Below are 13965 nucleotides of genomic sequence, written 5' to 3' on the forward strand. Positions count from 1 at the left end.
GGACGCGGCAAACCAGCATCTCTGATTACTTTCAGTAGTAATTCAAAATAGGGAGTGGATATATTGCCGGCAGCCGGCAAAACAGCTCGGGAAATAAGACTGCCGGCAGTGTCGTCTCATTGGCAGGCTACAGTCACGTGATGCCGACCATTCCGTGAACACGGTCAGTTGGTCAGTCCTCGCGGGTGGCAGTGTTCATCCGTACGTGCCGCTTATTTTGGACTTTACTGCCGCGTTGAACATTCTTTTCCGGTGGCCAGCTGACCATCTAGCTATGGCGGCTGATGATAACGAGTCTCCGTCAATGGCTGCGCTGGACAGCATCGCCGATGCGGGAGACAACCACGTCAGTTTCAACGTTGGCGACAAGTTTGCAAGCTTTTCGGAGCTTGAGGAGAAGATTTCCCGGTACAGCAGTCAAAATTACATCCAGCTGTGGAAAAGGGATGCACGCACCATCGAGGCGGCCAAAAAGCGAGTCGGCAAGATTGCGGGAAGCATGCCCGACGCGCTCAAATACCAGTCGGTGAAGTTTTGTTGCATCCACGGTGGAAAGAAGTTTGCAACCAAGGCGTCAGAACGAAGCTCCTCGTAAGTGAATGATTATGCTGTGCAGATCTATTACATTGTTGAAATAAGATGCGTGCGCTTCCTTCAATTCTTCCTTAGGCACATATTTCATAGCAGTGTGCTAGAATGGTTGCGTTTCACTGTGTTTAATTGACGCAGGTCGACAGCTTTAATACATGTGCTTTTATGTATTATAATATCTCGACCCTGTAACATTTGGTACAAGAATTGAACTAAATCCGTTTTCTGTCGCATAATCCGTAACCGGTAATGTTGCCGAGTTTTCTAGTTGAAATGGAAGCGGCGCGTACCCACGTTAATGTGCGCCCACGTGGTCTCTTGATATGGCTTCTTTAGCTTGGAACACACCCCTTGTAGGAGGTAACACCGACTGCCAAGTTCCGGGGGGGTGGTGTGGTTGGTGCTTTCGACTCGAATGCGACTATCCGCCCGCCGTGGATGCCGGCAGCGCATGGCACTCGGTCTGCTTGGTGTTGCATAATAGGTTACATGAATACGCTTGAAATACAACTCATTGAGCCTATTATGCTTGCTATCGAGTCATGGCGCGTATTCGTGTAGCTTATTATGCAACTTCCATCACACAGAGATGCGCACTAACGGAATCCGCGACGGACGTCAGTCGCGTTGCAATCGAAAGCTTGCCTGCTATAACATGACTAATTACAGAATTGCGACACTTGTGTAGCTTTCTACGGATAGGATTTTAACAGGGGGCAACCTCTTGCATGTTATTTTGCAGCGTTTTGGTAAAAAAAAAATGTTTTGTGCAGGACTTTCAAGAAAGACTGCCCATTCCACATCTACTTGGTTGCGAGCAAGGATGGTGCGCACTTAGAGATCAGGAGCCTCGTCCTGGCGCACAACCATGCCTTGTCAGAGGCACTCTTTAGACATTTGCCCCAACAGCGAAAGCTAGCACCTGAGCTTGAAGAAAAGGCGAAGGAAATGCTCCAACTCAAAGCGAACAAGAAGCTTGTGAGAGAGCGTCTTGAAGAAGAGAGCAACAAGGTGGTGACACTAAAGGACCTTTCAAACCTAGCTGCAAAATGCAACAGCCAAGCTCCCCGAAACAACCTCCAAGCCACAGTCACAATGTTGCAAAATGAATACCATGCCTCTGTCCGTCTCCTGACTGATGAGAGAGATGAACTGAGGGCAATTTATTTTCAGGATGAAGGCATGAAGAAGTCTTTTGAAACCTACCCTGAGATCATATTCATTGATGCCACATACAAATTACTGGAGACCAGGATGGCCTGCTTTCTAGTGATTATTGAAGATGGGAATGGTCAAAGTGAGGTTGTGGCTGTTGGCCTTTTTGCCACAGAAGATGGTGACACACTTGAATGGTTTTTCAAGGCATTCAAAGAGCTCAACAAGAACTGGAAATCTATCAGGGTAACTATGTCAGATAAGGACCTTAAAGAGCGGCAGGTTGTCACGAAAGTATTTCCCCAATCTTCACTGCACATATGTGCCTTCCATACACTTCAGACCTTTAGAAGGGAGGTAAGCACACAAAAACTTAAAATTTCAAGGCCAGTTCAGGAGACAGCCCTCGATCTACTTCAGCGCATGGTCTACGCTGAGAGTGAAGAGGAATATGCCCGCTTGTATCAGACACTTATATTGTCTTCGCCCCCACCTGTAACTGACTACTTCAACTCAAATTGGCATCCCATTCATGAGGAATGGATCATGGGTATCAAGTGGTCATGCGGAAATTTTATGAACGCAACAAACAATCGTGCAGAGACGATTAATGCAAAGATTAAGAGCATTGTCGACCGGTATAGCTCGCTTGAAAATTTTGTGCGCAGATTTTTCACATTTGTGCACACAACACGAAAAGAGGTGATGCACAAAGCAGCCACGATGCTCCAAAAAAGGCATGTTACTTCAAGTGCCGATGAAGCTCACATGCTTTACTGTGAGCTTCTGACCCCATATGCATTCAGGCATGTGGAGCGGCAACTGCACCTCTCATCTAGAGTGTGCGTGAATTCAAATGATGGAGAGATGGCAGAGGTGGTCATCAATGGTGTGGCAAACTCTGCTTCTGCAAATGACTGCTCCTGTGGGTTCAGAAATGCAATGTTGCTTCCATGCTGCCACATTCTTGCAGTAAGGCATCACTTTGGACTGAATAAGTTTGATGGAAGCCTTTGCAGTGATAGGTGGTCGGCAAAACTGTATGCGCAAACCGTAACAGTGCTGTTGGACTGTGAGCAAAATGAAACAGCACCATTGCGTGTTGAAAAACAGAAAGATGCAAGAGTTCTTTCAAGTCATCAAAAATTTAGAAAAGCAGCTGTGATAACAGGAAAGCTTGCGAGTATTGTAGCTGAAGGTTCGATGCCAAAATTTGCAGAGCGAATGGAACTGCTGCAAGATCTGCTTTGCCATTGGATGAATGACCAGGAGGTGCACTTGCAAAGAAAAGGCAAGTGTTCAGAAGCAGCAGGCAGAAAGAACACAAGAAGTGCCTTTGAAGACATCTGTGCAGATAATGATAGTTCTGCAGAGAATGTTCAACCTTCCCTGAAAAGGACAACTGATCAGAAAATGCCCTCTGATGACCTGCTAGTCTCTGATGCAAGCACCTCTGACACTGTACCAGTGGAAAATCAGGTGATTTCCACAACTGCCGAAAATTCTACTGCACATGACCTTAATCACAATGACAATCTGGAACACGAAGCTGATTTCAACATGAGAAATGAAAACCTTCCAACAACAAACGAGGCTATTGATGTGTCAAGTGATGCGCTAAGTCAAATCAAAGTTGCGCCAGCAATGCGGAAGTGTGGGCGGCCAAAGGGACAAACACTGACCGTAGTTGGGCTGATTAAGAAACGGAAACATGTTGCTGGTGAACGCATGCCCTTTAAGCTCTTGTCAGCAAGAGAAAAAAGAAAAATAATTCTGACATGGTTAGTTGGCGAATGTGCTGCAAAAGCTGCAATGCAAGGCAAGGAACTGGGAGAAGCCGACATTGAGCAACGGCCAGAGTTAGTGCACTGTGGTGTTTTAGACGAAAATGTCGACATAAATGCTGTTAGAGCTCATTTTTCAGATGATGCCTGGCTAGCCGTGACTGATATGTTACAATGTAAACAAAGGCTGCAGCAATGGGAATGTGAAGCATGCAAGACCAATCTTGATACTCATGACTCCATCATGTGTGACTGGTGCTTGTCATGGTACCATTTGCCATGCGTGCGCCTTAAGAGGCAGCCAAAAGCAAAGGTCTGGCAATGCTCCAGTTGCGAATAGCGCTATTTTGTATTTTTTTTTTGCTTGCAAAATAAAGAGTAAAAAAATGTATTTGTGCCTTGTCTCTGCAGTAAAAATGAAGGATGTCGCACTTCCTCACACTAGGAAGCTTTTTTTTTTTTTTTTTCCCTCGCAGCCTTCTGGACACATTTAAAGCTATTTCATTTCTGCAAACATATGCAGACACAACAAAGCTTCAAGATTGTGGGTTATAGGGTTTAACCTCACGGTTTTAAGAGCTCGTTTATAGGGCATCAGCTGAACCTCTGCGGCAGAGAAAACCAACAATTGTACATGATTGCCTCAAAACACTGTCCGCTTCCAAAATGCGAGGAATTTTATTTGGCAACCAATGGGGGCTAACTGCCGTAAGAAACTTTCCTTCCACCATGGCTTGTCCCGATTGGTAAGCCTAGCAGTGGATGCCCAGCTAACCTGCCGGCATACTTTCCCGATAGCAATTCTGCCGGCTGCCGGCATTTTCAAGGCGTTCAACGCGATACCGGCTGCCGGCATCTTTACCCCATAATCAGTACTGCCGGCTGCCGGCAAAATAGGTCTCAAAAGAATATGCCGGCACTATAGTCACGTGGTCGTAGCCAACCAATGGGGGCTAACTGCCGGCAATTTTTCGGGCGGGCTATTCTGCCGGCTGCCGGCATAATAGGCGCTTCCTTCAAAATATGCCGAATAAAGGTAACACGTTCCTGCAACGAATTTTTTTGCCTAAGTCTTATTTCTTGGTGTGTTCGGTTAATTCGAAAACCCGCTTAATTCGAAGATTTCTCGCGGTCTCGATGACTTTGAATTAACGAGGTTGTACTGTATGTATTTTTAAATCTGACTGTCATATCAGCAAAACCGTTACATCTTTGATATCAGCGGAAAAGACTGGTCAAGACTACACCTTCATTGCATACAGCCTAAAAATAAAAATAAATGTCCAAAGAGCCCTGTTCCCGCATTAACGGCATACAACAGCCTTGCACGGCCCGTGCAAAAGCATTTCGAGCAGTGCAGTGAAACCACTCACCTGTGATCATATTCATGGTGGTTGTTTTGCCTGCCCCATTGTGACCCAAAAGCACAGTCAGTTGACCATCGTAAATTTGCAGAGACAGGTCATCGACCGCTTTCTTGTTGGAGCCCCTGAATTTCTGCAAGAGGAGAACTTTTCAATGTTTTCATGCACAACGGCATAGACAATGAAAGCATGAGGTCTTGAAAATGAATGTCTGTGAGCAGGATTCATTTAAGTTTTCTGTTTCACGCATTCAATTTAACAAAGACTGTCTAGTCCTTTTCTCAGAGACACAAAGCAAAAAACTCAAATGTGTCTGTATCAATAGGTTACAACGAAATCTCACTGATATGATCCCGTTTAATATGTTTTCCGGCATAATAAGAGATTTTTTTTCATTTCCGGCTGATGACATATATAGAAGCAATGCATTCTCGTACAGCTAATACAATTGCAATTTCAAGTGGGTCTGGATAGCACAATTGTGAAGATATACTAGAAACTCGCATGGTTTTGGATTTTTCTTCACGAGGCAGCGAAAAAGAGCTAGCGGTGAGCGATAGTAGTTCCAGACGCTCATGACTGATGTCCCAGTACTATTTGCTTGCATAATGAGGGTTTGTAGCCCCCTTTTGTCATTGAGCTTTTTTTTTTTTCTTTTTTCAAAGTTATAGCAGCGCATCCCTCAGCTTCGTACCCTTGCTCTCGTAGTCCGAAATGCTGACCTTGGCAGCCTGACGAGATGCTGCGTGCTGTTAATACCTTGGCATGTTAACCTTTTGATGAGATCTCCCTCCAAAAAAAGAGGAAGGAAGAGAGGGGGGTAGCGCCAAGTTTAAAGGAACAAAACACTGGCCAAAATATGTCATGAGATTATGGTGGAGATGATAAGATCTTGCCTCATATAGTACAGATCGAGCACTACAATACCAAAGAAAAGAGGCTTTACAATTTTAATTTGCCATTGAAAATCGCATAAAAACAACCGAGACGCTATCTAGCGGAGAAACCCTATTACTTTCAGTGTAGTATCCCGCGTGACTACATGTCAGCAAGATATCGCCGATTTTCGCAACTACACATTGTTCTTTTTTCTTCTAGGAGTGCTTGCTATAATTTATTATATTTTGCACTCTCTCCAGTGTGTCCTTAAATAAAAATCACCCTGCTTTTGAATCGCGAGAGGTAAGCTTTCAGGTTTTTCCACTAGATGGGGCCACAGTGTTTGCACTTGCGTGAATGAAGCGATGATAGTGCCCATTAAAACTTTCGTCGACGAGTCCTACGTTATTGTGCCGTAACAGCATTGAGTGTAAAACTGAAAAGGGCGTTGCTCTACACAAAAAAAAATGTCTGATTACCGTCTGGCAAGTGAAACTTATATTTTTTTTTCAGTACGTCTTTTTTGTTGACCACTAGTCGTCATCGCGATCGCTGCTCATGGTTTCCAGCATCGGACTACATAAAAACGGGCTCGTGCACTTATCGAAAAATTCTCGGTAAAATGTTTCTACAGCGTTTCTAACAAAACTTTTATGGAATCGAACATTTTAGACATCAATGTTTCCACTGCACCGAAAAAAAAATCGAGACCTAAATTCCAGTGTTCTGTCCCTTTAAGACGGCTCTTCGTAGCTTTGTCGCGGGTGCGGAGCAAAGCAATGAAATGACACTCGTTTCTATGGGTTTCAGAACAGCTTACCACTGCACAATGAGAAATGAAAAGCGCAGCACTAAATGGCAGTATGTTTTCATTTTCAATTACCGCGAGAATCTTATCAACCAGATTTCACTGCCCACTCTTTAACGACAAAAGGGAGCTAGTTTTGAAAAAACATAAACACCTAAGTAAACAAAAAATGAAACTGACTAAATACAGGCATCACCACTATCATCAATTTTCTCAAGCTAAGCAAACGAGACAGTTAGCTCTGAGACTAGGCCATGCCACCATTCGCTCTTCGAAACGGCGATTAGAGAGTCCGCTTTCGGTGCTGACATCATGGGAATAATTCAAGCAGTGAGAAAACAAATATTGATAAATGAAAAGAAAAACTTTTAATTCTATTTTGAAACCCAAATTCCATCGCAATAAACACATTTCTTGCTGCCAACAAAAAGGAGATGAAGATTTGGACAGCATCCCTCAAACAAAAGTAAAAATAAGTTATTCCTTCCGCCAGCTTTGGCATTTGCTGCAGATAAATACGAGTTGTGAGAGCTGCCTCAGGTAGACACTCTGGATTCATTGTACATGGTTCCTCAGTGCACAGTTTGTAACCACAAGCTCTAGAACATTTCAACCTAATTTGCAGACACATGCTCACCTTGGTCACGTGCGAGAGCGCGATGGTCGTGCGCGCATTTGGTGGCGGAGGTTCGAAAACGCCATCATCGGAACTAGCCTCTTCGGGCCCAGAGGTGGTGCCTTCTCGCTCGCTGTCGTGTTCCAGTGCCGTGTACCAGTAGGATTTCTGGAAGACAGACATGCGAGGACCACAAGCAAATTTCTGCAAAACACTCCTGACCATCATGCCCACAGCTTCATCCAGTGTATTTTCTACCTAATCTGGTCACTCTCTAACCCTCAGTGCATATCAATACAGTCAAACCTCGATATAACAAACACGCATATAATGAATTATTGAACATATCGAACTCTTCCGAAATATTTTTGTCGAACACATGTATTTTTACCTTCCCATAGCGAACGCGGTTCGGCATAAAATGGATATAACAAACTTCGCGACGCCAAGCACTAGCGCATTTTAATAGCAGGAGGCAGGCTTTGTTGCACTACAAGTGTTGTGCGGCGCAGCAAAAGTTCAGGACTACCTTGAAGGCACTGACAGCGCCCCTTCAGCAGCGGCGGCAGTGGCACGATCGAATGTTGCTTTTGCCTTTTTGCGTCTTGCGTTTTAGTGTTAGTAGCGGTGTGGCTGTCATAGCATTCGGTGGAGGCTGCGTCGGTGATCGTGTCGAGTGTAGTGCGCGGGTGTGCGTAGTGCTATGATGACGGTGAACATGAAAAAAAGGGCAGCATTGACGTTAAAGACCAAGCTCAGATAAAATCAGGCCCTTCAAGACAGTTTACAAGAGTAGGCTACTTCCGCCATATATGAAGCAGGACTTGAAGATCAACTTGCTGGGAGCATTAAAGTGGCATGGGACAGCGTGAAAGGCAAAACGATTGCCAACTGCTTTTGGCACGCAGGTTTTGTTGCAGCAGAGGCCCGCGCATCAAGTGACGATGGGACGATCCCGCCGAAGCAGAAGCAGAGCTCCGCGAGCTCGATGAAGCTTAGAACGATTTTTCGCATCTTGTTGGCGACATGCCTGCAACAATGACTGTAAAAGACTTTGTAGGCGACGACGACATTGCAGCGACCACAGCTGTACTGACGGACGCTGAAATCGTTGCAAAAGATTCTGAACATACTGCAGACGAAGCACAGGTTGACCCTGCAGACGATGAAAACATTCCGACTACACAAGAAACGCTTGCTGCATTGAATTTACTGCGCCGCCACTGCAGTGCTATTGAGGGCAGTGGGTTTGCCTTTGTTGATTGTTTGCAAACTGTGGAACAGGGCGTGATACGGAACGCGATCAACACAAAAAAAGCAGGCCGTGATAATGCAGTTCTTTGCATGTAAATAAATGGGCATGACCCAAGTAGGCACCCTCAGAGTTGCTGTGCCTTTTCTGATTGAATTTTGCTGCTTTTGTATGTATTTTGTACGAAATTTTATATTACGAATAATGGATACAGCGAACTATTTTCCGATTTTTTAACTGTTCGTTATAACGAGGTTTCACTATACTAGCCGCAATCTCGTATATCACCGATGTCTGCCCAAAGCCGCTCCCTCTCTTCCTGTGAACTTGGAGCGCGAAAGAAAGATTGGCGACATGTAGAAGGGCGGAGCAGCCGCACAGTTGCAGTCAATGAGAGCGTGTTATGTATCACAGCTGCGGCTGGCGTGGCTATCACTGGTCAGTGTCGTACAAGCGTGTGTGACTCCGGACTGAGCAGTCAAGTGTCGCTTGTGCGCCCTCAGCTTCGGCCTCTCTTCTGTCGTGTCACTAACATCTCAGCCTTCACATACAACAGACCTATACATGCGGCACTCTCAAGACTTTGGCTCCGTACCGCTCGCTGCGTCGTGAAGCAGCCTGCGCTCACCTCCGAGTCTTAATGGGCACTCGTCTTCAAGAACCCCTTTGCACTCTTCGACAAAGGGTAAAAATGCATAGCCAGCTATGCCACGGCTAACCAGCGCCAGCGCACCACCTGCTTTGCATTTGATTAACAATGCAGATAAGCTGTAAAAATTTCTTACTTTCCACCTACACCTGTACAGTGCCCAAGCAATGACTCATTGCTCACTATTTCTGCCTTCTTTTTACACTTCCAGGAACAGAATTTCGATTCTTCGACCCATTTCTCTGGGACATTTTTCACACGGAAAATGACTAAGCAGACAAACAAATGGCAGGAAATGAAAAGCCCAAGCCCATTTTCTTGCCTCACGCCAAAAGATTACACCAAAGATATACTGCTGTAATCCCTGGGTTCTGCCCAGAATGCAAAAGGACTGAAAATATGTCACACGAAGATTACAGCAGAAAAACACGAGGTAAACAGGGCTAAGGCTTTCCATCATTTGAAAACGCTACGGTGCAAAGACTACAGCAACTTTGCGCCATAGCGTTTTCAAGTCATGAACCAACTCGCCCCACAGGCTGTTATTCCAATGCTTCCCATCATGTTTCCAGCATTATAATGGAACACCGAGAGACAACAATGAAAAAAAGTAAATAATCATAGTTTAAGAAACCTGCAGCTAGTCTGCTTTGCAGACAGCAGCAAAACACTTACTTCTACTTCGAGTACACTTACTGCTAGGGTTCTTGGAAATCTCTGTATTAAGAATAGCACGAAAAAAAAAAAAAAAAAAAAAGAAAGCAAGAAAGAATAGAAAGAATAGAAACTTAGTTCACCACACAGCACGCCCTTTCTGTGAAAAATAATTCGTTAGTACATAAAGCGTATTAGATGCCGCAACATAAAAGAATTAGTGCAACACAACACAGTGACATTTAATTAGGGGCATGGTAACTGCTGATCACGCAGAGTTAACGGACAAGTTTGTGCAAACAGAAATCAAGCAAGCCTGCACTTACAATGTCAGCTGTGTAAGAGGGAACAGAACGAAAAAAAAAGAAAATAAAGTTATCCTGTGCGTGCAAAGCCGAAAAGTCGTTACAATACTTTCATGGCATTACGCTCAAACATGGAGAGTTATTGGCATGCACTGATAATCAGTGATTGCAAGTGTAACAGGCTGCCGGGGCATTGTAATGCCTTTTTTAAGCCTTCCACATGTGGCACTGATGCCACATAATGATATACTGCGATTACAGGAAACTGAGTGTTTATTTCTTTGTTAACTGCTGGTATGGGAGCGCTGGCAATGGCAGAAGAAAGTATCAGGACGCATTAGTATAACAATCCTTTTTTTTGCGGTTAAAATCTATTTCTTTTCTGCCATCGGCTAATGTTCCCCAGCCAGCAGATCGTAATGCTTGTTTAGCCACCTGTTAGGACATAAAAAACACTATTACCACTGTTATAAAATATTAGGAATGTGTGAATATTCGAAATTTGGAATACGAATCGAATGTTCTTGTTATTCGATTCATATTTGTAAATCTGATATTTGAAACTTCTGGATATTCGAAAATTACCAAATACACTTAAAATTTTCGATTCACATCAGTTGAATTCAGGGCGAAAAGATGTCGTTCTCGCTTTGGCTTCATCCCAATTGTAGACAACCAATGTGCATCAGATATAATTACTGCGATACAAACGGTTTTTCGTAGCTTTCTAAGGCCCATTTGATAATGCGAGCTTTCGATTAATTCGAACGTTTTTTTCTTGTCCCTTGAAGGCCGAATTCGGGAGTTTACTGCATTCAGAAGTGATATGCAAGTCCTTCCTGTACAAAACAATGGTACATGAAATCATGTATATAATTGACAATTAATTTTCTGTTAGGGCATAACATCTGGACAATTCTGGTTTAATGTTAATTAGTAAATACCATGCGAATTCTAAAACAGGCAAAATGAACAGTGCCATTTTTTAATTTTCCATTCTTTTTCACCGATAAGACGTCCAATATTCGAAGGAATTTTTTCCTCATATTTGTATTTGATTAATATTCAAAACTTTCGATATTCAATTGCCCCTACAACATATAATACGGCACCTGTTCACGTTAAAAGGTGGATTACAAAGGGTATAAAACAATAACAGAAAGAGGTCGGTTAGAATGGGTACGAAACAATGGTGCGGCGCTTCCTCGGTGATCAGGCAATGCGGATGCTGGCTGTGCTCCCTGCTCTCGAACACCAATTTAACAGCATTTCAATGGCCCACCAGCACCGTGAAATTAAGCTCCCGAGCGTGCATGCATTCGCACTGGCTCTTCCCAGTGTGCCCACCACAATGTGTAGAAAAAAAGAGAGAAAGGGAGACCAAAGGAAAAGCATCTCATGCAAATGAATCATTGGTTGCTCACACACGTGGAATTCTTTCATCGTCAGCAACGCCAACAGCTACTGATACGACAAGGATCAACGCTAGTCGGAAGTAAGCACCTCTACATTCCATGAATGACTAGGAGACTGAATGAGGATGACATGACAACTCAGAGTTCAACCACGGCCTCACAAAAATATTGCGGCATTGCATAAGGACTTTTGAAAACATATTTCTATAAAGTTTTCTTAAAACAGCAAATGCTCATTCGCAGAAAAGAATAAAAAAGAAAGGGAAAGCCCACAGCTAAACCGTGAAAACAGCAAAGCAGGCAATGAAAAACCCACACTTCAGTAGTTTCCTCTCTCACACTAGTCTATAAGGTTTAGTCTCATAAGTTTCGTTCTCAACAGAAGGGCAAAATAGTTAAGGAAACTAGAAAAGCCTGGTCTGCAGAACAGAAGTGCTTAATATTTTGGCTACTAAGCAACATAATGCAGTTTTCTTGTTCGAACAAGCGTCACCATTATCATCATCATCAACTGGACTATACCCACTGCAGGATGAAGGCCTCTCCCATATTCCTCCAATTAACCCAATCATGTGCTAGCTGCATCCACTTGATCCCTGCAAATTCTTAATCTCATCCACCCACCTAATTTTCTGCTGACCCCTGCTACGCTTACCTTCCCTTGGAATCCAATTGGTTACTCTTAGAGACCATCGGTTATCCTCTCTTTGAACTACATGGCCTGGTCATGCCCAGTTCTTTTCCTTAATTTCGACTAGAATGTCATTACCTCGAGTTATTTCTTTGACCCACTCTGCACGCTTCATATCTCTTAACATTACACCTACCATTTTCTGTTCCATATGGCCTTCTGTGTTGTCCTCAACTTAGGTAGAACCCTTTTCGTTAACCTCCATGTTTCAGCCCCATAGGTCAGTACCGGTAGGATGCAACTATTATACACTTTCATCTTGAGTGATAGTGGTAAGCTGCTATGCCATAATGTTTGAGTACCTTTCAAATTAATTGGAAGTTAATTGGAGAAGTATGGAAGAGGCCTTCACCCTGCAGTGGGTATAGTCAGGCTGATGATGATGATGAAATTCCAAATGCAATCCACCCCAATATGATTCTCCTAGTTATTTCCTTTACGGGGTCCGGGTCTGCAGTCACTACCTGTCTTAAGTAGACATATTTACCTATATTAAACTGCTGTTCTTTTGCCAGGCTGTTCACCATTACCTTAGTCTTCTGCACATTAATCTTTAGGCCTACCTTTCTGGTGCACAAAAATAGTTTTCAAATTTAGTAGTAGTTTGGAGCTGGCAAAAAATTACAATGGAATCTTGCAAACTGGAGCCAGTTCAATTCGCACAGCCAATTTGTTCAAACTGATGTCTGGTTCTGTCAGCACCAAATTCAAACTCCTTATAGATTGAAGAAAGTTCCGCTCCACTTTCAGTTCCAAATCCTCGGATTCGGAGATTCGATTATAAACTTTCACCTTTCATGGAACAATCCAACCTGCACCTCAAAGAAAGGCACCGGAGCATTCAGAATTCAGAGCTCAGTCTAAACAAAAAGATACGAAAGTAAAACACCAAAAACCTTGGAAATATACAGGTGACAGAGAGACGCTTGTGACCAGGCCCGTTGCCAAATGCAGCAAGACAAAAAACAAGAAACAAAACATAGGCTTTGAAAAAACCCAAAGCCCATTTGTTCCGGCACATTTTGCAGAATTTACCGACTTGTGGTGCCCTTCAAGGGTATCCAGAGCCCTTCCCACGTGAACCAATCATGCAGAAGAGCTCCTTTTGCACTCCTCACGCCCGAGAGCTTGTAGGCAGAGCACAATGGGCCTGTAGTGCTTTGGGTCTTAAGACTTTCAGCCTACTGACAGCCCAAAGTCTACATTCTGTCAAAAGCACCTGGAAAGCTCGGGGCACACAACAAGATATGATTAAGCACATTTCTCACTAGCCGTAGGAGCGAGACATAAAGCAACCCAGAAACCTAAAAAAAAAAAGCAGCTTACTATGCAACCTCTTGCTCGGCTCATTTCTAACGCAGCCAACTCCTCTGCATGCAAAAGTCCGCCTGCAACACAGGTGCGCCGCCCCCATGCTCTGGCGTTTGCTACAACACCGCGCCCATACTGCAGGTGCAGGAAGCCGTGTAAACCCGCCCACCATCGTCCGGACAGCAGGGATGACAGCTTACCTTCCGAATTTTAGGCTTAAGTCGGTTCCACACGAGCCGGTAAACACGCCGGTACCACCACTTCGACTTGTGAAGAGTCGAATGCCGGCTGTGGTGGTATCGCTTCCGGTTCCCTATCTTACTGGCGACGATGAGACTCTGTGTCGCCGTGGGACCGGAAATTGCGCGCAGAGCAGCAGAGAGAATTTCAAAATCCTGCTCTCAACAGCGGAAAGGCTTACCAAAGCTTATTTTCAATGTGCTCTGAATGAAGCCACCTTAAACATGATTCTTCTTTGAGAACGAAAATGT

General features: G+C 44.1%; 2 protein-coding genes across 4 annotated transcripts in view; one reads left to right on the forward strand and one right to left on the reverse strand.

The window, feature by feature from the left end:
• Nucleotides 1–13965, reverse strand: part of LOC146173099 (phospholipid-transporting ATPase ABCA3-like) — a 95555-nt gene that overhangs the window by 57593 nt on the left and 23997 nt on the right. For 2 of the 3 annotated variants that reach the window (XM_084584461.1, XM_084584460.1), the window contains exons 8-10: nt 13675–13812; nt 7219–7365; nt 4904–5027 (exon numbers count right to left, since the gene is read on the reverse strand). In XM_084584461.1, the coding sequence (XP_084440587.1) occupies nt 4904–5027; nt 7219–7365; nt 13675–13812 (409 nt within the window). The remainder of the gene's footprint in view (nt 1–4903; nt 5028–7218; nt 7366–13674; nt 13813–13965) is intronic. The other variant, XM_084584462.1, reaches the window with a different exon arrangement.
• Nucleotides 109–3871, forward strand: LOC146173100 (uncharacterized). Its single transcript, XM_084584463.1, has 2 exons — nt 109–591; nt 1365–3871. Exons 1-2 carry the CDS (start codon nt 275–277, stop codon nt 3868–3870), a joined length of 2823 nt encoding a protein of 940 aa, XP_084440589.1. The 5' UTR covers nt 109–274; the 3' UTR covers nt 3871.

The sequence above is a fragment of the Amblyomma maculatum genome, chromosome 11 (assembly GCF_055883805.1).
Source record: "Amblyomma maculatum isolate TAMU_Amacu chromosome 11, ASM5588380v1, whole genome shotgun sequence".
Classification (NCBI taxonomy): domain Eukaryota; kingdom Metazoa; phylum Arthropoda; class Arachnida; order Ixodida; family Ixodidae; genus Amblyomma; species Amblyomma maculatum.